Below are 25971 nucleotides of genomic sequence, written 5' to 3'. Positions count from 1 at the left end.
CTTTTCTTTTTGAACACTTTTTATAGCACACAATTAAGACACTCATCAGATGTAGCATTTTTTTCTCACCTCAAGTATTTCTAAACTGAAACTAAGGCTAAAAGCCCCTGAAGGAATTGTAGATGAATCAAACTAAACCTTGCAAGAGGCATCCAGACACTGTGGCCTATTAGCGTAACTGACCACCTCCAGCCTTGTACAGCATAGTTGAATTTCCTTTAAAGCTAAAACTTTTATCACTACACGTCTCTATAATTCACAAGATTATGCCTTTTAAGTCTTAATAACTTTGCTTTACCATCATACTCAGCAAGGGAGGGAAAAACAGTCTGAACAGTAATTCTTTTATTTTATTGTCAGCATAAATGCCAATATCTTCAGGGGAAGGGGGTGGAGGGAAACAGGTTTCACCCACAGTAAATACAAATGCTTGAACTTGCCTAGGTCATAGATTTTTAACCCTTGACAACATTCTCCGTAGTGAAACAAATATAGCAAGACTACTAACCTGCGCCCATTAACAGTACATGGGAATCACACAAATGTAAAATACACTTTCCCAAGAAAAATGTGTTAGTTTCAAACCAGCTGCAGCTTTTTAGGCAAAACCATAGCCTTTAAAAAGGGGCAAAAGGCTTGAACTGGGATACGTGATTAGGGTTTATGTGGCAGTGCCCACGTTTTGTGGTCAGCCTCTTTCCAGCTTCCCAATAAACCATCAGAGCAGAGCGATGGTTACCGGTTACCGGTGTCCAGGTCCCGTTCCCTGCCACCGATCCCTCCCCTTTACCACCTCGTGGCTCAGGCACCCCTCAGAAAACACTGACAAGCAGCGCAAAACGAGGACGGGGAAGGCGAGTCCGACCCCGACGCTCCCATCTACGCACCCAAACCCCCGCACCGGGACTCCGACAGGGGAGCGGGGGCGCCCCGGGGCTGGGCCGGAACACGGCGGCCCCAGCGGCGGTTCCTGTGAGAGAAGCCGCTGCTCAGAGGGCGCCCAGTCCCAGGGGAGCTCCCCAGAGCCGAGCACCCGAGCACCCGGCCGCCCTGCCACCGGCACCGCCGGCACCCACCCTCCGCGAACGCGCGGGCACAGCCCAACGGCGCCCGCCTCCGCCTGGCGGTAGCCACTGCGCATGCGCCCAACGTGCTTCCCCGACCGACGGCAGAATGCGCCAGTGAGGGGAGAGGCGCGTCTCCGCCGCTGGCCAATCGCTGGGCGGTATGTCGGGGAGGGGCGGGCCGCGGTGCCGAGCGCGGCGGCGGGCATGTGGCGGGCGGTGGCGGGGGGGTGCCGGCTGCTGCGGCCCATCTCCGCCGCGGCGGGGGCCGCCCTCCGGCCGGAGCCGTTCCCCCGGCTGGCCGGGGCTGTCGGCGGGGGCTGCGCGGCGCCGCGGGGCGCGGGAGGCGGCGGAGCCGGGGCGCTGGGGGTGGCGGCGGCGGAGCGGCGCCAGGCGGCAGGTAGGGCCCAGCGAAGGGCGGCCTAGCCGAGGGGGCCGAGCTGCCGGGGTAAACCGGCGGGGCCTCTCCGTGCGCCACACCGGTCGTGGTCCTTGAGACTTCCCGCTTAGTACTTCGGTCTGGTTCTCTCGTGGTTGTTAAGTGTAATCGCTCTCGAGCTGTTCTCCTCAGGCTCCCGCAGGCCCCCGGCCTCGCAGCGGGTGAGGGAGCGCCTGTGTCGCGTGCCCTCCCCTGCTAGGAAGGCACGGCCGGAGCGCCCTCAGAGCTGGTAACCGCGGGGGTGAAGCGCTGGTGTCACGGCCTCGGCGCCAGGTAAGGCGCTGGCCCGGCAGGCCTGAGCGTGGTCGTGAGGCGGGATGTCAAGGGGACCGAAGGCCCTCAGCTCTGCCCCGCGCTCCCCAACTCTGTGAAATGGTGCCCTGAGCAAAACGTAGCCCCTCGGGAAGAAAGTAACTGCTGGGGATGCCTGGAATCTCATTCTGCAGCTGCGGGGGGATCCTGGGGGTGCCTGGTGCGATGGAATCGCCCTTACCTCGGCTGAGACCACAGGCCGCCGGGTCACGGCGTTTGTGCTGACCTGCCATCGCCTCCTAAGCCCTGCTGTAAAGCGGGGAGTCGGTGGCTAGCATAGACCAAGCCTCTGTGTAGATACATACAGGAACTTCTGTGAGGATAGTGGTGCCGAGTGGGAGGTGTGTTTCTCTGATGTACACTCTCAAAGAAATTTCCCTGTACAGGTAACAGGTTTAGCAGCACAATGGCTGGTTATGGGTATAAAGCATTGTGTGCACAGAGCTGGCTTCTTGTTGTAGCTCTTCTGCAAATCTTCTCTAGCCTAGATCTGACCATGACTTGCAGTGTGGCAGAGTGTGCCTGGGGTTGTTTAGACCATTCGTTCTCTAAGTAGGCACTAGAGACTTCACATGTGGCTACCAGGCAAATATTTAACTTTTGTAACTGCTGCGTCCAGAGGAGCTGTGGCCACTGCTAATTTTCTGCATGTGTGACCACAGCAAAAGTTGAAAGAGTGCATGAGTCCCTAAGCTCAAAGGCTTTCATTTACAAAGATCTGATCCAATTTCATATCCCCATTCATGCATATAATATGTAACTATTGTTCTTTTGTTTGGCTTTTTCTTTATATTGGTAAATACAAAGCTTGGCTTTGTGCTGATGCTCAGTCTGCACTAAGGTTCACTTTACAGTGGCAGGCATGCATTGCTGACAGATTTAGATTATGCCTTGAGTATGCACACAAGTTGCATCTACATAATTAGAGCAAATTAGAAACAAACTGATTTCATGGTGTGAACAGAAGGTAGTTGCACAAACTTACTAGTTTTTAAGCTGGCTTGCTTAAACTGTTGAAGGACTGAAGCTTTGTCTGCAATATCACAATCCTCTGTGGCAGAACAGGCTAGGGAAAAAGAATTTAAGTGGCTTTACTCAATGTGAAGATAAAGAGTACCTTCACACTATATCACATCAGCTCTGTTTTCAGTATATTGATTTAATCTATTTAAGATTTTAGAGTAATTTCATCACCATGTATTGTCACAGGCCTGTTGAAAAGCATTGTTCTGAAATGCTTTTAATTTTGTCTGTTGTTTTAATAATGTCTGTTGAAGTACTTAGGTATCATTCATCTTAATTGACAAATACCTGATGATAGCATTGACTCTTAAGTACTAACTACATGAAATAAGTAAGTTACCTAAAAGAAACTTGATGTTTGCTAACTGCTATATCTAGTGATAGTGTTATTTATCTACCAGAAGAGTGCTTAGTTCTTCATTTTGATGGTTTTAAAAATTATTTAAAAAAATCTGCAGTTCATGTTGCATTGTCAGTATGGAACTAGACTCCACAATGAGTGACTATCTTGGGCTATAATTCAGTTCATTGTCATTTTATGTAGTCTTAAGTGGTTGATTTTTGGAATCAAAAAGATAAATTGCCACTGTATTATTTTTTCTGTCTGTGCCAGGTACTGTTCTTCCAAAGTTCAACATTGACTTTGTTGTAGCTCTGCTGAGGCAAGAAAATGCTAAAGACATCTGTGTCATCCAGCTACCTCCAGAAATAAAATACTGTAATTATTTTATAATTGTGAGTGGATCTTCAACACGACATCTCCATGCAATGGCACATTACATGCTGAAAATGGTAAGACAGTTCCCACTGCACTCTCTGGGTTTTGGGGAATGCTTTAATTGTTGTGAAAGGAATTTCTCCAGGATTGCATGTATAGGGGTGTACCAGACAAGATGAAACTACTCATCCTGATGTCATTTAGTCCTGAATACATCTAGCAACTACTTGTACTTCTTTCCTTTAGTGGTACTACTCAAAATGTAGAGAATATATTTTAAAAACAAACTTCTCTGTATTTAGAACAGTGGTGACGTTAGCACGGTTGGGTGGCTAGAACAAGAGTGATGTGAAATGGTGATGATGACCTATGTCCAGTTTTGTCTTCCATCCAGCAAGCTTCATAGCTATTTGCACTCATTCAAAATAGCTTAATCTGACTGTTCTCAAACCCTAATCCCTAAAATTTCCAGGTTCTTGGGTGTATCATAAGGCTGGAAAAAAGGTGGCATGTTACGAGGCACAGGGACCCCTCATGGGCTTACTAAAGCAAATTGCTAGTTCATAGTCACCATACTGTGCGTGTACAGGAGGAAAGGAGAGGCAGCAGCAGCCATCCTTGCACAGAAACCTTGCACTGTTTGGTACAGTGTGAGGTATGTGACCAACCCCCATCTCAGTCAGGTGTCTGTACTCAATCTGTAGTTTGTCTTCTCTTCACACGCTTGCTTTCCCATCCTGACCCCATTTTTCCTTTGACTCATGGTTTTACTTTCTTCCTTCCAGTCCCATTGGTTTCAGCTGTTACTTGAGAGAGGGGGAGATGGAATTGCTTTTCAGTGCCTTTCTGAGCACGTGATGGAAGTTTCAGTTCCTGCAGAGAACACAAGATGCAACTTTGCAAACTAAAATTTTGCCTCAAACTAGAAGTTGTATTAGTGTGATTTGAATGTACTAAATTTAAGCACTTAATATGTACTCTATAACTTGCTAGTCTCAAATCAACAGCTCTTGGTATCCCCCAGAGCAGGAGAGAGGAGGGAATACCACCCACCCTGCAAAAACATGCCTGTGCCACAACTGGCTACTCCCTCTGGTGGCTCTAAGAGCAGCTCTTTTGCAAGGGCAGAGCCTCTGGGGAGACGTGGCGTCCTCCGGGGCATCATGAGAACCCGGGAAGCCTGGCTGAGTACTCAAGAGTGGTTCAGCTTGCCTGGTGGCATTGAAAGTTTTCTAGGCAAAAAGTAAGCTGAAGCTTCAGATGCAAAGCAGAGCGGGTGCTCAGGAGTGCTGCTAGGCAGCTGGCTAGCTTTACCATTACACTACCTAAAATGTTATGGTAAATCATGATTTACTCACACTAAAATGCAGAGGGGCTCATGTGTAGCATGAGGCCGTCCTGCTTCTCTTCCAGTAGCTTGTAAATGGCAGTCCGTAGTTGGGGACTGCGTACCCCTTCCTGTCTGGTTTCGTGTTGGAGGAAGAAACTAACCCTTGACTTTGTTATAATCTGTTCACCATTACAGAGCCTTTAAAGACAAGGCTGAAGGAAACTTGTAGCAGAGATCAGCCTTTCCAACCTGTGTTACATAGCTGATGGTAGTGCACGCTGGGCTCTTCAGTATTTTAACCAGACTTTCAGAGAGTCTTTGACAATTACGTGTTTTTGAGGATATCTCATAGGCTATCTTAAAGGAAGGTAGAGCTAGTTTTGAATTACATTTTGAAAGTTCTCCATCCTGTTTTGAGAACCGGGGCCATTGTCCAGCTGCCAGCATTGTGGGGGAACCACCAGGAACCGTTGTGTTTTGTGATAATTGCTTTCCCAGCGAAGCGGGACTCACTTGCTAGCCAGCCACGCTGTTACAACCTGTTACTTTGTATTTTGTCTTTCATGGTAGGAAGAACTATTAGAGCCATGCAGTTTTACTCTCTGTTTCCTTGTGGACTTGTGCTGAGATAAATGTTTGGTTTGGCTTTTAATTTCAGCTTGAAAAAGATTTCCATGTTTTTTTCATTGACTGCTTCAACTAGAAATAAAGTAGAATAAAGAAGGTCTGTGAAGATGCAGTCGACTTTACTCCATTTTTTTTTTTTCTAGTGATGCTTCTTGTAAAGAAACAAGTAGGTTATGCCAGATCCCAAAATGACACTACTTAAGCCTCCAGTTGTCAAATTTCTTTAGCTCTGGTGGGTGCATAGGTTCTTTCTGTACTAGGTGGGGAGAGTTGAGCCTCTCCAGCTGGCATCTGTGAAAGCCACTACGTTGCATAGGGAAGTAACTACCTTGCCCTACCTGAGAGTTTGCCATTGTGCTTTGAGCTGCCCCCTCCCTTTTCCCACAGTGGTTTGTAGCTTGGAAACCTGTGTGCCAGTCGTGCTTTCTCCCATCTTGCAACCTGAGTGTTGAGAGCGTGCGCTCAAGAGACAGGAGGCTTGTTTGAATGCCTTCCTTGTAGCATGGGTTGGAACTTGTTCTCTCCCCACTCCCATCTGAAAAGAAGATAAGCTTGGCATCTCTATTTCTGCATCCTTAACTGTCCAATGTAAAACAAACAATGAAAGGTATCTGAAAGGAAATAAAACTGAGTGGTAATGGCAGCTACAGGGAACCGATAATGGAAAGACTACTTTAATGCTAAGTAATTGTATTCAATATTCATCTTGAGAAAAAATGGACACTTATAAAATTCATGGATAACTGTATGGGAATTCTGAGCGCTAGGATTCCAGATTTGATACTAAATCCCATTGAGAAATCTGTACTTATTTTCCAGTGCTGCAAGTATATATTATTCTTTTTATGTGCAGACTCCAGAACCAACACGAAGTAATCTAACCCATTTAAGATTTAAAACAACTCTAGGTGACTCAGCAAAGCCCAGCTTATCTGTCGAGTGCTTTTAAATAAATGCAAAGTATTTCATTTTCTGCCATTGCTTCTTCTCTCAGTACAAGCATCACAAAGAAGAAAGTGATCCTCATACTCGGATTGAAGGGAAAGAGACAGATGACTGGCTGTGCATTGATTTTGGTAAATATTTGTAAATCTGACAAATATTAAGTTCTGCATGAGCTCTTTGTTGAAGGAAGCATCTCACCGTAAAGCCTGCTCACTGTGGAGAGTTCACAATACTTTGCTGTTTTGGAATTCCAGTTGTTGTTGCTTGAACTCAATGAGATACTAAATAAATTTTCACTAAAAGTCACTGGCACTAAGAAGAAAGCAGGAACTACTCTTCAGTTGCTAAAACAGGTCTTAATAAATTGAAGATAACAGTAGTGGAAAGAGAAAAGCTACTTCAGTCATTTTTCTCAGGTTTATGTAATGCCTGTTTGGGTGTGTGGGAGCTCTTCGTATGCTGCCCTCATAGTGAACTGTTGAACAGACTTTTCTACTGTCCAGATCATACCATGACACAGTGTAAAACCTCAGTCCTAAGAAACTGAGTTTAATTCTTTATTCTACAGCTGTGAAACTCTCTACACAGGCATAAAAGACTCTGCGTTCAGAAAGCATTTCTCCTTCGTTACTAGCTCTAGAATCTCACCCTCTAACTTTGTGTTTTGGCTTAAAAGAGAGCATGGGTGGGTGAGGGGCACTGCAGCCAGTGATGTTAAGCCTTGGTTACTTTACTGTCACTGATTTTGATAGTTATAACTGAAAACAGATTGAAATTTAAAGGCATGACTAGAAAAAAGTGCATTAGACATACACTGGCATTAATGTTCTCCCCTATTGTTTGCACAGAATTAATGAAAACCTGTAAGAAAAACCTTATTATATCAAAGTTTGGACCTGTTGCATTATAAAAACTGCCTGAGAATGGTGAGCAACACACCTCAGGGAAATTACTTGGCTAGAGCTGTATGTTGTTGGTCAGATAGGAAAGCTTAAAGTCCATCTATAACCTCAGGGAGGGGACTCTTTCGAGTAAAATTTCTTTTGATGTCCTTCTGTCCCCTAGAAGTCATAACTTCTTTGGTCTGGAGTCTCGTGATAGTTTTAATTTAAACCAGAATATTGTCCCTCTCATTCTCCTGGCTGTAGGCTTGGAGTCTTTTGAAGGACTGACCAATTCCTAACACTGTTCAAGAACTGGAATCTGCAACTTCAGAAGAGACCTCCATCAGATGACCCATTATATCTAGCCACAATGGGGGTGGAAGATTTAAACTCTGCAACTGGAAGCGTAGCAGTGCTTTACAGTTAATGTTAATTTGTTGTAAATTTTTGTTCTGTGCAGGTAGCATAGTGATACATTTCATGCTGCCAGAGACACGGGACACTTACGAATTGGAGAAGCTATGGACTCTTGGTTCCTACGATGACCAGTTAGCACAGATGATTCCACAATCATTGCCAGAAGACTTTATATTTGGACTGACTCCTAACAGCAGTGATCAGCTTGAGACAAGAACTTAATGCAGCTGCTGGGTGGAAAGAGAAATGACTGTGCCCTCACAGATGAGACAGACATATAGTCGTGATTACTGAATTAATAGTCATTACAGTTGATCAGCACAAAACAGTGTATTTATTGGATGTGCCTAGGTGAAGTTCTGAACAAGCTACAAAAATTATCAGAATCATAGAATTATTAAGGTTGGAAAAGACCCTTGAGATTAACCATAAAATATCAAAGAAGGAATCCTAGCATAAAGGAGCTTCTTGGGGGAGCCACTGTCTCAGTGGAACCTGTAGCAAGAAGAGTGGAGCAAAGACAGCTACTTAAGCTACTTACACCGAAACTTTACAGTAATAGTTTTTCTTTGAAAGACATGCCTGGAGAGGCAGTGCAAAAAAGACTTGAGTGCTGCAAGGAAAAACTATGTGTAATAGTACAGTTTGGATGAGGCTTCTTGTATTAAGCCATTTGCTTCTGGTCACAATGAAGCAAGTCATGTTCTGAGTTGAAGGAAGAGAGAAAACAGACTGGTGTTACTGAGCACATAAAAGCCAAGAGCAGCAGTGACAAATACAAGTGTCTTAACGGAACAGTAAGTCAGTTTTTCAGCCAAGTCTGTTTTTAATAATAATAAAAAAAAGAACTGAAGAGCTTCAATTCCTTGTCTTCATGTTAAAACATTCAATGTGCAGTCAGCTCTTCTAGTTTTCCTCTCACCTAGTTTCTGGAAAAGGACACTGAGGCAACGTGCTCTGGCAGTGTAAACATTCAGCTCCTTTGAAGTGGGCAAGAGTCCTAAAGGAAGTCCTTAGGCACTGAGCATTACTTGCTGCTAATGGCCTGTTTGGCACTTTCAGAAGTCATTGCACAGTGTGTTCTTAGTCCAACTGGTGCACAGTCTAATAACCAGTTAGAAGAGCTTCAAGATGGTAACAGAACTTATCTATGTAAAACAAGATGCTTTTCTCCACTACAGGACAGGGCTTTCATCACTAGATTAGGATCTGTTCCTTCTGGAGAAGCTTGCTCTGCTGTGCATCAGGAAGCAGGAAGAGTAGATACTGAGGGTAATCACCTTTTTTCCTCCATAGCCCCGCAAACTGCTTTAAGCCCTGTCTGCATCTCCTCCCTGTACAGCAGCTGCTTGTAATGCTCAAAGAAAGTGTCTTTGGTTTTCTGTGCCTGTGGTTGTGGTGTTGAGGGGGAATGGGGTGTGTATTTTTTTAAAAAAAACCAAAACAACACACAAACCAAAAAACCTTCTCCTTCATTTCAGACTGGTCATGTTTTCTTGCTGTGTCTAGCCTCTTCTTTCAGGAATAACTGCCCCTGAGCTCACCTGCTCACTGATACAAGGGAACAGATCTGCAAATTAAGCACGGAGCGTTTCTTGAATGTAGTTAAACTATGCAGATAAAACATCTTTGCCTACAAAATAAAGGTATTGGTGGTAAGTCTGACTGCAAAGAAAGATTTGTCAATAAGTAATCCACATGGGGGAAAGATAACCTTGGCCATCTTACAGAGCGATGTGTTCTAAATTGGGTGTTTCTTCCTAGGAGGGATACATAGGAGTAACTTTGGATCATTCCCTGAAACCATTTGTCTTTTACTGCTGCTGCTGAAGATAAGTAATGCTAGATGAATAGAAGCAGGTTCAGCAAACATTATGTCATTATATGAACCCATATCTAGTAACCAGAAATGCATACTGTATCCTGTTTCAAAGAGCACAGTAACAAAAGAAGCACCCAGAAAACAACAGTAAGAGATAGGGAACAGCTTCCATGTGAACAGACTAGGACTCTTAGCGCCAAAAAGAGGTAATAGTCTGTAAGACAAGACAAAAAAAAAAAAGAATGAACAGCGGAGACAAAACAGGAAAATAAAAAGTATAACTGAATTTACTGCCAAAGCACATTGTGAAAAGGAGCTATATGGAACATCCACTGGTTGCTGTTAAATAATCACAACTGCCAGCTCAAGGAAGGCACTTCCTCATCCCCCATTTTCACAGCAGCAGTCAGCCTGTCCTGAGTTACCGCGGTGCCCCAGCCAGGTTACCTGCCTGACCTCAGTGAGCCTTTGGCCTCAGCCTCTTAAAAACTGCGACCTAGGAACTAACAAAGATGGTCTGGATGATCAGTACTGTGCAACGTTAAACCCCTTTTGGAAGAAAAACAGGCTTCAGTTCTATGGATCAGGTGATTTCTGTGTAAAATAAAAATACTGAGCAGCTTGTCCATTGACTATAGATTCATCATTCAGTCCTCCTGTACTGAGGTACATGCAGGTTTGGCTCAGTGCAGAATGCCTCGATGGTGGGATGAACAGGAGAAACAACTACCAAGGTGGGACTTTTGTCATCATTTCACTAATTTGCTGCCCCATATTCAAGTAACTTCATTACCAAGCAGTGTTTGCATCCATCAGTTGAGCTAACATCTCTGTTGCAGCCCAGCTCAGGTACTTACTCCACAATTTTTCATGTTTGTTTAAAAATCCTATGCCCTGATACCACGTTGAGACCACACTGCCCTGCACAGCACACATGCTTCATTTAATGAAAACTAATACAAAGAGCGCATGCCTTGGAAATTGCAGCTTAGGAATAAAAGCTTTGACAGGTTAGAAGCAAATAAAAGCATCATGATTAAGCAAATGCTTAAAACAGTCTGGGGTTTAGCTGTCACAAATGCACCAGAAATACAGAGGAAGGCTTCTTATGTTGCTCAAATGGCAGTGATGCTGGTTCCAAGAAGATAGCTCAATATCAGCATAGAAAAATGAGCACAGAGGTGCCTGTGAAATGCAATACCCTATGCAGTGTCTTCTACAGACATAATTTCAACTGCCTCTTTCAGCCGGTTGGTCCCAGTAAATGAACTGTAAAGATAAGTGGGAGGGTTCAAGAGTTTGGAAAACAAGATTGGTTTTCCACTCCTCTTCAAAAGGTACAGAATTATATTATTCACAACAGTGCTTCACTCCCCAACCCTTCCCTCTCACACTAAAGTGCTCATCTAGTCTCATTTCTATTCCAAATAACATTAACAAAGATCTAATTGGAGAGGTGATACCGCCTCACTGGCAAGAGGTGTGTGTTCGGGTGGTGGGAGTGAGATACAGGTTGCCATCACATCTGTTTGCTAGTGTGACTGGTTCTGCCTATCCAAGCTTCTAGGCCTGTTACAGAGTTTCAATCACCCTGAGAGCACCAAGGTAAAGACTGGGTAAAAAGCAGCCCCCCGCCCAAAAAAAAAAAATTTAACTGTGATTCAGATCTCATTTCAAACCTGTTAAATATTCCTGCATGTTTGCCCTGGGTCAAGGCAGTTGAGTACACATCCCTTCCACAGCAAATCAGCCTAAGTGATCTGCTAAACACTGAAACCGTGAACTACAGGTTGTACCACAGACTATAACGTCGTTATTTGAGAGAGAGAAGGTGAATTGTAAGCCACAGAAGTCACTGCTTGTGTTGGGAAGTGAAAACTTTGTAACCTGGCTGCTGGATGCCCTGACAGCTATGGAATACCTCTGGGTGACTCTTCATCCTTATCCAGTTATTACGGACAGAAAACCAACTTGATCAAAGTACCACAAATACTTAGAACAGTCTGTCCTTATGCCTCAAATTTAAAAAAACACCACACAACTTTATCTGATGATAGGAGTTAAACTCTTTATTCCATTCAGAGGCATCTGGCAAGTGGAGCTGCATTGGGGGGCACATTACAGATGAAAAATGATCCATACTTTGTGGATATTGAAATCATTTACAGTATTTACTTTCTAGCTATTCCCAAATACTCCAAATTACCAAGTCTCAATTGAAAAGAAAAACATGATTTACCATACTAAGTCTAGAAATTTAAGAGAGATGACAGTATTTAAATCAGCAGATGTAAATGCAGCGCCTATTTGTAAAGGAATTTTTATGGAAAATAATGAAGTCAAATCCTTCTCAAACGTTAAGAAAGGAACGTCAGACTGACTTAAGCCTCAACAAAAATTAAAATGCTATGACTTTTCATACTTCAGTAATTTTAAATTCATTGTAAGAAAAAAAATTATCCTAAAGGCTAGATGAAGGTCACTGTCAAAAAAGGAAAAGAAACTCATTTTTCATTGCTAAAACTACAACATAAGTTTGTGGTTTTTAAACCAATTAGTAAAGAAGAGATGCAGGAAAAACACTTCAGACCATTTTCAAAATTATCTAATCTGTACAACAATGATCTTTGGGAAGATTATCTAAGTCTATGTAGTAATGCCTCTATTTCAACATGAACCTAAGAGGTAGATAACAAAATGATGAAACAAATGTTTTTGCTCGTTGTGCCCCTCAAATCAGTGCAGCATGGTGATTCTGATCATCTCATGCACAAAAAACATCACAAAAAAAGGTTCAGAGGTAATAGCATGGCTCTGTCGACCACACACATACAGGCGCGCACGCGCACACACACACACACAGCAGTCTTTATGCACCATGTGTTGCCACATTTTTTTTTTCTTAAACTGAGGTAGACTGAAGTTTATTGTAGAAACTTGAATGTGTCACTATTACCACAATCATCATTCAAATTACATTCGGAAATTAAAAAATTTGGTAACTTTCCTGTTATCCCTGCCTTTTGACATTTTTTTTCTTCTCTAATGGTTGGTTGCAGAACGTGCATAAATCCTGCTGCATCTATTATAAGCCAGGCTAGAGAGGTTGTTGTTTTTGTTTTTTTTTTTTTCTTGTAATAATTTTTAAAACCTTCAAAGTGGCTTAGTGTGGCCCATAACAGCGGCTGGATATGTAAACTTAGCCTTTCATTATCTTTCAATGTGATCAAACACTGTTTGACCTTCCCCCATCGTGGTAACTGAAAGCAGTATGATGTGATCCGCAGACAGCAGAGACCCTCGTGGCCTCAAATACGCTCTAGCAGATCAAGTGTTCTATCAAACTGAAGATGAAGCTTGCTCTTTGAACAAAATGGCAAAGTCCAAATGGGCTGCAAATGGTTAAATGTAGCATTATTAGGTAGTGATGGTCAAAGGCACAAAGGGTTCATGCATTCAATCAAGTAGCACAAAAAAAAATTCAGCCTCTTGCAGCCTTCTAAATTTTTCCCCCAACCCCAGCCTCTTGCCATCACTTCCTTGTCCTGTTCCCAAAAAAGTACCGTCACAAACTTTTTCATCCCATCTTAAAAGAAAACTAAACGGCATTGCTGCTATCAGAATGTTGGCATCATTCACTATCTTTTGAACATTCACTGAATTTTTTTTTTTTAAACAAATGATGGTGTTGAAGCCCTCAGAAAATCTGAGGCTATGTTTTTTTTACCCACCTTACTCCCATCAGCCAGCAGCTAGAAGTGCTCTACTATATTTTTCCCCGATAAGCCTGTAGTACTCCTGGCTGGTGGCTGATCAAATTTTAATTTTTTTTTAAAAAAATAAAATGCTCAAGAACTATTAGCTTTATAAAGTATACAAAATACCAAAAAAAAAGCAAAAAAGGAACAATTTCTCATTGAGGTACTAAATGCCTGAGGTAGTTTAGTAAAATGCATATTTATCTTTTTATGCCCTGGCCAACACCATTCAACACTTCCCTTAGGTTATTCATGGCAGTGTTATGTAAAAATGCAACCAAATTCTTCTTAAAAAATGCCACTTGTTTCAACGTTGGGACTAACACTTAAACTCTTGTCAATACCCTTGCTCTAACCCTAGCCCACCCACAATCCCACCCTCCAAATGTGTTTCTTCTTTTACAACTGGACCTATAAGAGCAATGCCTTTTCTTTTTTTTTGTTGGTTTTTTCTTTTTTCTTTTCTTTTTTTTTTTTTAAACCAGTGAACTCAGAAGAGAAAGCTTCATTAAACCAAGTTCTAAAATTGTTGGGGAATAATAAGAACAATAAAAAAGACTAACGAGTTTATGTTAAATTGTGAGAATAGAACAAAAGGGAAGTGAAGGGGTCCTTATTTTAAAGCTGGGTTTCAAAAGTTTGAGAGAGCCTAAAGAATACATTCTCAGAGACAGCGTTCAACGGTTGCCTGGTCCTCGAACAGGTGATTGGCTTGGTGGATCTTCTGCATATAACTTCAACAGGTGCTCACCACCCGTCTCTCTGTCGCACAGTCTGTCTTTGGTCTGGCATCTGTCTCTGATGGGCCATTTTCTAAACCTTTATTTTCGTCTTGGCTGAGGCTGTCCGCTTTGCAATGTTTTTTGCTGTTGCTGCTGCCTTCTTACCTGAGCCAATATTTCCTGAATTTTTCTCTGAGCAAGCTGAAGGACAAAGAAGAAGAAACAAGCTATCATGATGCCATGCTGCAGTGACTGCTGTTTATAACTGACTATAGATGCTACTTGGATTAAGAAAATCTGGAATAACTAAGTTCCCAGTAGTGACAAGATTACTCATCAGTTAAAATACACCTGGGTTAGTCATGATGTACAACTTAATTTCTAATTTTTCTTCTTTTTCCACCTAGCACACCTACCTGCATGGTCAGTTTTCACATCTGCAATATAGAAAACATCAGCATAGGAAAATGACTATCAACATTAAGATTACTGATGCTACAGGCTACTTTCATTTTACTGCTTTGAAGATACTAATGTTTTATAAGAACCACTGTTTTAATAGAGTGGACAATATTTTTTTTTTTTTTTAACACACCAAGGAATCCAGAAGGTCAAACTTACAGGATTTACCAGCCCTCCCATCACCTTTCTGAATTACAAGTCACCTATAGCAAAGCATCAAAAGGAATTGGTCTGAACTAAGAATGTGGTGAGGGGAAAGAATCTTGTGATCCTTTTCTTTATGATATTAAATCAACAGATTGGGCAATGTGGACAAATTGCATATATAGGTGCAGTTCTTGCCAGGCTTGTACCTCCTTTCCCCATCTGATTTTCAGTCCAATCACAACTTGGGTTTTCTTTTCCTCAGAAAGTTTTAGCAGTGCCAGAGCCTACATATATCAATAGGACAATTTAAGAAAATTGTTTTACATATGTAACAGTGCAATATTGTTATAAATGTGTCTCAAGGCATGAGGGAAGTTTATTGCACCAAGACAACTAGAGGAGCCTGGCAAGCAGTGCTTTCTGTATCCTGAAAAAAAGTCTTCCATCCCTTGGCTCTAGCACATGGATATAAAAGACAGACCATGGAAACATCAAGGTAATACAGAAAATCATTCCAGTCCTCCTACCTGGCATGCATAGAAGTGACCAGTTATTTTCACAACCACCTGATCATTTTCATCAGGTGTCTGGTCACGAGGGACTACAACTTCTGCACTTGTCAAGTTTTGAAGCTCATTTACCTGTAAATAGATAGAAGAAGTCAAAATCTTAAACAAACAAATATCCCACAGCCACCAAGCCTCAAAGATACTGCTCACCACAGAAACATCATCCTCTAAGTTATGTTTAAAATAAGAAACCCACTAACAGAAAGCATCTTTGTGCAGCAGCGTGCACGTGGCAAGATGAGCTTCTTGTGTCTCTAACATAAATTAGCACCAAGTTCTCTAGATTTGTAGAAGTGTTTTAAAGACTAAATACAACACACAGAAGGCGTTAAAATACATGACTTAAAAAAGGAAATAGATGCCACAGTGTTTACAGTTGAGTTTACAAGTTTAAGGTCAGAAAACTCATACAATGTATGATGTAGGGAAGAAAAAAAAGTCAAAGTATTTATACGTTTTTCCTTGAAAAACCACCACAAGATGGAGAACTCCAAAAAGAACAATGAGAAGTGTCCACATTATTTTCAGTAGCCTATCAGCTTCCATAATGTTAAGTAGAGGTAAGGTTAGAATCCTTGCCCTGTTTACACTAATCTTATTTTAGAAATGCACAGCATCATTTAATCAAAAAATGTTTTAGATTAACAACTTCTCACAGATGTTTGTCCTTAAACCTCTTACCACTGCAAGTAAGGAAAGAGGCCATGTTTGTCTCCTGACAATTTCAAGACCCTGTTGCACTCAAGGAGGGAGACCCAAGACTGAACTTTGCTAGTAGCAGCTAGCTCCTGACTTAAAACCATATAAAAATATTAGAGTACCAACACCTTTTCGGGACTGAAAAATCTGAGTGATGTTACTTCATGCACAAACTGAGCTTAAGAAGTGCCATCAATTAAGTTGAAGCAAAAAAAAAAATTCCCCCCCCAATATTGAGGTCTGAACATGTCAATTTCCTACCACTTATTTAGAAATTATGCTTTCACTAAGTTTTGGCCAGAAATGCCACCTTTGGACACACTGGATTTAGTTTTAGTTCCATGAGATTAGTGAAATCTTTTTGCAAAATCTGGCATAAGATAAGGTTCACAGAAGCAGGTCTTGAGTGGGAGTGTTTTCATTTTAAATAGAAAAACTACATTTCTATTAAAAGCCCTGCAGATCTAACCAATTTTTGTTAAACTCTGGAGTTTTTTTGTTTTAGATTAAATAAATCATTCTATGAGATCAACTTCTCTTGACTCCACACTAGAAGAAAGGAAACCTTAACAAGTACAGCTAAGAGACTAGCACCTGCTTTAATAACTTCAAAGGATTAGCTATTAGTTAGCTAAACATTTAAACCTTATACATGTATACACACACTGAAATAAGAAACATAACTGAACAACACTAAGAGTTTTATTTCAGCTACTTACTGTTTTGCCTCCTTTACCAATAACTCTACCAGCAGCATAGGATGGCACTTTTATATGAGCCTCAAGTTTCACTTCTTCTTTAGGTCCGAAGAAATTTTCTTCTTTAAGTTTTCCATAGATTCTCCCTTGAGCCTGCAAAAATGCTTTCAGTTAGAGAATGTGCTTACTAAAATCTAGTTAACTTCAAGACATTCCAAAGAGGAGAATTCTTAATACATAACCCTAACAAAGCATTTTCCCTAATAAATATTTTTCTAAAAGAAGTCTTTGTAGTAAACTAGGAAGCCGACTGTCCAGCTTTAAAGATTGCATGACAAACCAGGGAATCATTGAATAATTCAGAGATCATTATTATTCTGCTTTTCAGTAGAAATACTGCTTTTAAAAGAAACTATTGCAGCTCTATAGAGGTAGAGAGTGGTGGGAAAAAGAACTGTCATTTTTTTATTACACCCAGAAACACAGAATGCAATCAATTGGTTCAGAAACCCATTCTTTTAAGGATACTTTGCTTAAAAAAAAAAGCAGCCCCCCACCCTGCCAAGTCATGGGATAAAGACTCCAATTAGAGCAAATAGCTTACTTTTACAATCCATTACAACATACTGTTTAAAAATAAATAAATCTGAGCTTTCTCAATTTCCCAAAGTGAAAAATCAAACTACCTAGATCGAAATAGCACCATGGGAACAGTATTACCCCAACCAGCACACAGTTCACTTTTCTGGGGAACACGCAAATGCCAGGTAGCAAGAAGAATGTCCCGAGACTAAGCTCATGAATCTTGACAATTTTTAAACATATTTATTTCCTTATTCCCTGCCATTCATCAGTAAATTCTTGAGAAATAGTAATGAGATCTTCTACTCCACATCTCCTAGAGCATCAGAAGAACATTTCTGTTGAGATACTGAAGAGAGATGCTCTGTAAAGACCATAAAACCTAAGACCATAAAGCCTTTCCACTTCAGATCCTTTATCACCTTCTTTAAATCACACTCACCAGCCCTGTCACTGCATACATGCTGAAACCAACCATCTTACAGGCCACCACTGCCACGAAATAGGAGAAGTCCAAAAAGATTGCACAATGTGATAATGATTTTAAATAGTGGCAGCTTATTTTATCTTATTTCTAGCTCACATTCTAAAAGCCTACTCAAGTTCATGCTATTCTAGAAAGCGTAAGATGTAAGACATTTTGTGACTTTGGAGCTGGAAGTACTCAGTATTTTGGGTAAGTCAGACTCCACCTGAAGAGTATGGAAAAATCTCTAATGCATGGCTTTGACCTAGATGGGATACTGCAGGTCATGGGACCCTGTCACAGAGGACAAAAGCTATCATTTTTTCAGTGACACAAAAGACAAGCCATACAAGAACTACCATGTTCTGTCACCATCTACAGCCCTAGAATCAAAGATTCCTGTTCCAGGAAAACTTCAAAAGGGTTTGCCAAGAGCAGATAAACCACTACTCCCAGCCATCATCTTGAGCTGGAGATTCTGAAACTATTTCCAAATTTGTTAGAGACAGACAGTAGCCAGCATAGCCCTTTTTATTTCAATAGCAATGCTTTTCACGTGCATAAGACCTTGACAACTTGCACAGGCTGCAGGGCTCAGTGGGAGAGGTACTATAGGAAAAAAACATGCATTACTGCTGAATTATATAAAGCAAGGCGAGATGTTGACTTTTTAAAAAGACAGAAGATGTATTTCCAACATCCCAAATCTTTCAGCTCTTGAACAAGTCTCAAGAAAAAGAAACCACCTAACTGGGCTGCAGCTCCTTCACAGTAAAATAGTGGCTGAAAGATGTTGCCTACACTAGATTCCACTTTGCTTGCATGTGTCCCATATCCAAGGCAACATGATCATCTCTGAACATTCATGTCACAGGTGTGCCTAAACTCTAGGGAGCACTGCAGCAGAGGCTGTAAACAGTGGCATATTCTCTTCCCATTGCCTTGCTAATAAATAGCCCTGCATACCACAACATCCTCAGACTACTGCAGCTGAGGAAGAAAGGGGTGCAGCCACTGCAGCTACTATGGACATGAATCACAGACAGCAGAACACAACGTAGTAGGGAAAGGATGCCAAATTCACAGGCTCTGGGATGACACCGCCTCTCCAAGAAGTGGTTACTCATCTGAGCAGCACCTATACCCTCTTCAAGTTGTGCACCCAGATTACATTCTTGGTGCCTAACAAGCAATAGCTTATGCTCAAAGATAGAGAAGACCTTTCTTAAACAGAGCTTAAGGACAGCATTAATGAAGTTTAGCCCTGACTGTAGGGCATGCTTCAGGTTAATACTGGTGATAAAAGAAAAGGACTGAACTCTGCCTCTGCCCATCTCAGTCAAGAGGGCACTGCTCAAAGAGTAGTAAAAGACTACAAGGACTGGAGCTGAGGGAAGCCCGAAGGCATAACCCTTCTCCTTCACAAGGCCAGCATACTCAGAGGCATCAGCTGTGCTAGTACATTGATCCCTCTTTTGCAAGCGGAAGTCCAAGTGTAGCAAATTGACTGATTGAAATGGTTTTAACCAATGTATGGGGTGCAGAAATGGGAGACTTTCCTCCTTGCATGATCCAGAGTGGGGAGAAGAGCTGGCAAAAGAACTCTGTGGGAATTTGATTCTATCTTAGGGAGGAAGCCTGAGGACAAGCCTTTGCCTACATGAAAAGTCAGGATAAGGGATGCCCAAATCTACTTCGGCCTGCTACTTCTTGAGGGTAAGTTCACTGATATCTGATGGAAAGAAAAGGTAGCCAGAGTCTGACCTTGTGCCGATCCCAGATCACAGGAGCACTCCATGTATGGACCATGCCCTGTGGCCAAGCCCACATGCACACAGAAAACCCCAAGGAGGCAGAGCTTCTAAATTATCCTTTGCCTTCAATAGCTTCTTGAATGTATATGGTAACCGAGCAATAATCCCAAATGTACCTAGTTCTCTGTTACCACTGCAAAATACCTGCCCTGATGCTTCTCCAAAATTCCTAAAGGCATTAATGAAACTGATTCTAGATATGCCTGAAGTTTGTGCACCTCCTTCTTGCAAGATGCCCCAAAGCAAAAATACAAAGACAAAAATGAGAACAGGCAGGAGAACGATGCCAGGACATGAACTCTCAAGTGACTTTCTACCTGCTCTGGGCCTCATCTCTGATGAGGCCAGGCTGCTGCACTGAGCTGTCTGCATCACTCCTAACATAGTCAACTCCTTTTGGGGTAACTAGATTTACCCCTTGGCACTTAAGGCAGATGGCCACTCCAGGACTCAATTTGAACACAAATGGGATAATCAGGTTGAGTATCTCCTTGCAGTTGTAGTGTAAATACAATTAGAAGTTCTGCATTTATCTGCAGAGCTACCCAAAAAACATTTTCCGTTTGGCACATAACAGTAACCTCGGAAGACTCAGTCTCTCATCTTGTCAGCTTTGTTATTCCAATTAAACACACTAGACTGTTGCATGTATTAAAACAGGCTTGAAAGACTGAACTATTGTGCTTGTAGATAAAAGGGAAAAAAGGAATGTAACATGGCCATATTTTCATGCTAGACTTGGTTCTAACTTACATGAAACTCCCACCAGTTTTCAGGTGACCAGAATGTGGCCTGTGATAGTACTGTATTACTCAAATTCACAGGATACCTTTCGGCAAAAGGAAAGCAAAAATCAAGTGTTTACCAAACTTCTGAATAAAATGGTGCTTGGAACCAAGTGTTTTGTTTTCAGTATTGTCCGTTACAGTCCAAAGGCCACTACAGACTGACACATTTTTATATGTTGTACCTTGAACTGAGCTTCTGGAGGTCCAGTGATGATAACCATTCTCAGCTTGGCATCTGGTCCTTCAGCAGGGGCAATCTGGAATGGATAAACATAGTTTTTGGTTGCTGTCTTTTGAAGGAATAGTTTAAAGCCACCTCCTCCCCGCTTCAGTCTCACATTCTGTTCAAGAGTGAAAAATTATTCGTTACAGCCGCAGCATTACACTTCAGTCACGACGGGTTTGTTCTCTTTAAAGTGCATTAATTAGCTATAATGAAATATGGAGAAATTGGCTAAACTGTAGCAAATTTACTTCTGAAAATTAAAGGCATAGCTACTCATCCACATATGGCAAAATCCCACAAGCCATTTTCATGTGGCTATGAGTGATGCAAGACATGTAGCCTTCAAAAAGACAAGTATGGTTAATAGACCGAGATTCTCATCCCTACCCACTAACTTAAACAATCTTTCTAACAAGTTTGGCTCGTTAGCAAAAGTTTGCATCTGTGCCCCTGAAAACAGAAGATCACTTTACTTTTGTAACTAACCAGATCCAAAACATTCCTCTATACTGGACAATGAGTTCACAATTTCCAAGGGGTTTGTATCTACAGACATTTATTTGTGTGACCCAAATAAAAATTAAGCTCCACCAGAGCTGAGACAGAGACGCCTGTAGGGTCTTTAGCAGTTCATGTCACCACAAAAGTAAGATTTCTGTGGGTGTTGTTCTCAGACTCCAGTGGCATTAAATAATTCAAACTAGCCTCTGACATTCTGGATGAATCTTTTGTTTATCACAACTGACATTTCCATTGTTGCATCTAGTATTACATAGCTGCTGTTGAATGGGCAATATATTAAACACTACAGGATTTCATCTTAGCTGTTGGCATAGGGATGTTATTCATATTTAACAGCTGTAGTTTATTTCAGACAAATTACCAGTCACCATGCATCATTTTCACTAAAGAATTTTGCTAACGAAAGTTTATATAATTGTTCATATTGTACCCCAAGATGGAGAAACCATTACATACTAGTTATCTGGTTTGCATATTTATTTTTCATGCGATTACTGTGTTCCAGTTGGCTATATCTAAAAATACACATTCATTTTACAGCCATACATTTATACGACATGACGTTGTGGTAGGACAAGCACAGACTAAATCCATTCATTCTTTGAAACACAAGTATTTTAGAGAGACAAAATTTCGAGGCACATTTGGAGGCAGCTGACTGAACAGAGCTCAGCCTGATAATTGCCATTCATATAAAATGGACATAGTAGTTTGCCTCTCAGTCACCTCATGTTTTCTTAGTGAACACCAGCACCTTCATTGAAATTTTAGGAGAAGTATTTTCCATCAAGCCTTCATTACATCTTACACATGTTTAAGTATTCTGGAACATTTCTTGCTTTGCTTTTATCTTAGAATATCCTGTTCTCAGCAGCTGGAGTAAAACATGGCTGAGGGCTGGGAAAGAAACATGTACCAACTAATATTTCAATGTCTGAAGGGGCAGCCTAAGAGACTTCAGTGTGAATTTTGTCTGTCTGGTCTTGGAGGGAGAAGTTACATACATACAAATAGTATCCAAGTGGTGAATTTTTAACTTCTGAGAGAAATAGTTTTACATTTCTAACTGGAAAACAACCTATCTTCCATATGCCAAGTCACAAGCTGACAACTTCATACACCCAAAACCTATAACGGTCATCCCAACTCCTTCAGGGACGGGAAGGGTGTAATTTATAACCAAGATGATGTCAATAGTTCCCAGCACTAAAGTACAGAGTGGGCAACAGACAGCCCAGAAATCTCTGCCTGGCACCTTTGCCAAATAATTCCATCTGCTGGTGCCCGTATTAACCACGCAATAACCCCCAGCACAGGGATGCAACCTGAACTCATCAACAGCCTCATGCACCTCTTTAAGTGATGGGCTGGACACCACAGCCTTATGCCGAACCCCTGTGCATCCACACAGTTTATTTACCTTACTTTGTGGCTAAAGAGTTTCATCAGATCTACAAAGCTCAGCACAAGAACAAAGACAATGCACGGGGATGTAAAATGTTCTCATCTGTAACAATCTACAGCACAACTCAAAACAAGTTCAGTGTTGTGCACAAAAACTCACTTCCTCCACAAACTAAAATTACTACAGTTGGGCAAGTTAAAAGTTACTCAGGCAGCACTCCCTCCAACTCTTAGTGAAAAGCACAGACTCCTTGATGGTTCACAATTTATTATTTTGCTCAAAAGTTATGATAAAGGGCAGGTGGTCAACAAAACGTGGTCAACAAAACAGAAGTTTTGAATAAGTTACTACTGACACATTTAACACTTCACACAGAAGCAAGTGTGCTGCTCCATACTGTTCTGTCAGATTACTGATGAATCTGCATTTTTATTTTAGTTGATCAACATACATACAACTTCCCAATTTAGCAAGCATACCCTGTATCTGTACAGTTCTGTTAAGATTTAATCCCATTCCCACAAAAATCGTCTTTACTTTATTCCTCCTGAAGGAACAAAAGACCAGAGCTTTAACAAACTTTTAACTGAATTTCAATTAATACAGATATGTTAAGTGCGTAGAGTAGAGGGGTGCCAGCCAGCAAAGGAAGCCTGAGGCCACTGTTAGCCAGATGCATGAGAAACATGGGAAACTCCCTTTCCACTAAACTGTCTTCCAAAGACCAACTAAAGAACTAGTTTGAACGGGTTCTTGGAGGTCCAGGTTATTTCACATTTCTCTCTCCACCTAGCATTACTTTCCATATACCACTTAATTTTTAGACACAAACTATGGGAATGGAGAGAGAAAGAGGAAATACATGCGATACATCACTCCTCCATGCAACACAGTTTTGATAAAGAAAATTTAACACCTTTCACTTTCTTCTATTCCATTTTTTTCCCCTAAAAATATGATTATTAGTGCTCTACTAACATAAACCATCTGGGTAGTATAACAACTATTTAATATACTGCTCAATAAAGGATGGAATTGGGCAGTGTGCCAGTTGGTTGATTGGCCAGTAAATGGATCTGCATTCGGCAAACCACACACAAGATGCATTCATCAGGGTTCCCCAATTATTTTTCTCTGCACACTTAGATGAACACCTTCCAAGCCAAGCCCAGCCTCACTGGCTTCACCAAGCTCAACTCAGCACAACCAGCTCTGCCCCAACCTTTGGCAGATCCCTGCCATAGCATTCACTAAACAGGCCACATCTCCTGAGCAAAAAGAGAACTGAGAAGAAAATGTTTGCTTCATCTGTGCCGGAAAATGTCAGTCTAACAGTGCATGACAAAGCTACATGCTGTGGGTTTCTTTCTTTTTTAATTTAGGCCAAAACATTATCTTTACAGCACAGAATAGCAGAACTGGCTATTTACAAGAAGCTCAAGCATCTAGAGAAGATGCTTGTGGTTACAATGGCATTAGTAGCAGAAACTCCAGGCCTTCCTACAAACCACAACTGGTACCAAACCCTACACACAGCCAAGGAGGATTTCACTAAATTGACTAAAATTCAAACTTAAGCTACCATTAAGCCAACCTCTGCAAACCATCGTCTTCTCAGCTACATTGAGGCAGTCAACATAAACAGCTGGATGTTAAAGCAGGGTGCCAGGGGTAAACATAATGTTAAAGAACCAACCAACCCCAGGAGCTTAGAGTACATGGGTGATTTCAAGACAAACCCTTCAGCGTGAAGCCATCCAAGCCAGCCCAGACCAATCCATCTGGAACAGAACAAGAGCGTCCACAGCAGTAGGAGACTTCACCTGTGCTGCTGTTTTTAGAAGGGGAATTTACCTCACCAATTTTCACTTTACCAAAAGCAAGAATAAAGCCTTTAAGCACTGCATCATTAAGGCTTAAGTCTGTTTCTAAGAAATCAAGACCACCAAAGTAGTTTTCTTTGCAGCTTATATTTCACACCTCAGGAGACGTTTGAAAACATGCTTCTAATTATCTTGTCTCAAGGAAGATTAAAAGATGATTTATAAACAAATGTACCATTTATCACATCACATTCTAAGCACGGAGTGGGGGAGGACATTCACGAAAACATGGCTTGTGCAAACTTGCTGAAAGTGTCATGTAGAATAGACAGAAAGTTAGTCAGTGTAATAATACCTTAATAGATGCGCCTGCAAAACGAGAAAGTTGTTTGATGTGCTGTCCCTGCTTGCCAATAATAGCTCCAACTGCCAAGGCTGGGATGAACAGATGAACAGTCTCAGACTCGGGCTGTTGCTGTGGGGAAGAAGGAAATATGTAGTGAATGTTTTTGAACATTACGAATCAGACTGACAGGAAAACGCGTACAGAACAGGCATGCATGGAAATGAGGGGGAAATCTTACTATGTCCTGTGATGTCTGAATATTAGGGTCTGGCTTTTTCTGGGAATCACGAAGTTCACAGAACATGAAAGAAGAGTTTGAGCCAAAAGAGGATTATTTTATCTTTTATAAAATACTTACAATTTTAATGCTTAGGAGTTTTTAAAAAATGATTGAGGTGTTGCTTCTTTGCGAGGCTTTCATTCTTACCTGTCACTATCTGGATTCTCTTCCACATGCAAGACTGCAGATGAGGCTGCTACAAGCAGAGCGGCTACAGCCTGAGCAGGCAAACTCTTTCTAGTTTTCCTAGTTATTTTTTTAATTTTAGATTGTGCTGAGAGTGGCACAAAAAGCCTCAGAGTTACATATATGCTACAATTTCCTTTGTGTGGGAGTGATCTGGAATGATAGCCAGCTTGAAAACTGCCAGCGATTCCTCCTGTGTAACATTATGCAACAGTTGGAGCCTTGGCAGCAGGCCTCAAGCAGGCTAGTAAATTAAACATCAGATTAGGCGTTCTTAAAAGCAAGAGGACCCTAACGTTGCACCCACTGGATATCAGGCACCACTACAGCTTCCTATTGCTTTCAAGCAGATGCCCCAGCTGGAGAGCACATCATAACACTTGAGATCCTCTCTACATGCTGCATAGCAATGATTGAACTGCAGGGTTACATATGCCACAATAAACCATAACTATTTTACCAGCCTCAGAAGAGCTCGTCTCGGACTACTGGAGCACCACCAAGTACCCACTACGCCAACCATACCATTAATCCATCCACTTATGTCAGGGTTACTTCTCAAAAGCATTTCACACAAGCCTTTCTTTGAACTAGAAGGTATTTAAGACCCACCTCTTTTAAAGCATTTCTTCCTCTATGTAGCCCTCATGTATTTTCAAAATTTGCTTTGCTCATCCTCAACAAGATCAAACCAACAAGCCCTTTTCCTGCAGGGGTATTTGAAGACAACACAGCCATCCTCATCCTCACTTTCTCTGTGCCCACCATGCAGACCAGCCCAAACACCAGTGAGCAGAGCATGTGGGACCAACTGTGCTCATTTAGATTTGCTCACTTGTGTATTTTGGTAGGGACACAGACCCACATACAAAAGCCTACCGAAGCAGCTTTTTCTGG

General features: G+C 41.6%; 2 protein-coding genes across 3 annotated transcripts in view; one reads left to right on the top strand and one right to left on the bottom strand.

Annotated features, from left to right (window-relative positions):
- Positions 1-1227: 1227 nt before the first annotated feature.
- Positions 1228-10205, top strand: MALSU1 (mitochondrial assembly of ribosomal large subunit 1). The gene is given in 5 exon segments (XM_074862744.1): positions 1228-1252; positions 1255-1464; positions 3452-3630; positions 6508-6589; positions 7803-10205. Coding segments are annotated over 5 exon segments (675 nt in total). The 3' UTR covers positions 7982-10205.
- A 1430-nt stretch (positions 10206-11635) lies between these two features.
- The window catches only part of IGF2BP3 (insulin like growth factor 2 mRNA binding protein 3), a 116709-nt gene continuing 102373 nt past the window's right edge, over positions 11636-25971 (bottom strand). For both annotated transcript variants that reach the window (XM_074862871.1, XM_074862862.1), the window contains exons 11-15: positions 24618-24737; positions 20469-20543; positions 16658-16789; positions 15198-15311; positions 11636-14262 (exon numbers count right to left, since the gene is read on the bottom strand). In XM_074862871.1, coding sequence (XP_074718972.1) covers positions 14161-14262; positions 15198-15311; positions 16658-16789; positions 20469-20543; positions 24618-24737 — 543 coding nt within the window. In that variant the 3' untranslated portion in view covers positions 11636-14160. The remainder of the gene's footprint in view (positions 14263-15197; positions 15312-16657; positions 16790-20468; positions 20544-24617; positions 24738-25971) is intronic.

The sequence above is a fragment of the Strix uralensis genome, chromosome 1 (genome assembly GCF_047716275.1).
Source record: "Strix uralensis isolate ZFMK-TIS-50842 chromosome 1, bStrUra1, whole genome shotgun sequence".
In the NCBI taxonomy this organism is placed as follows: domain Eukaryota; kingdom Metazoa; phylum Chordata; class Aves; order Strigiformes; family Strigidae; genus Strix; species Strix uralensis.
The sequence above is the reverse complement of the archived record's forward strand: the minus strand, read 5'-3'. Positions and strand labels throughout refer to the sequence as shown.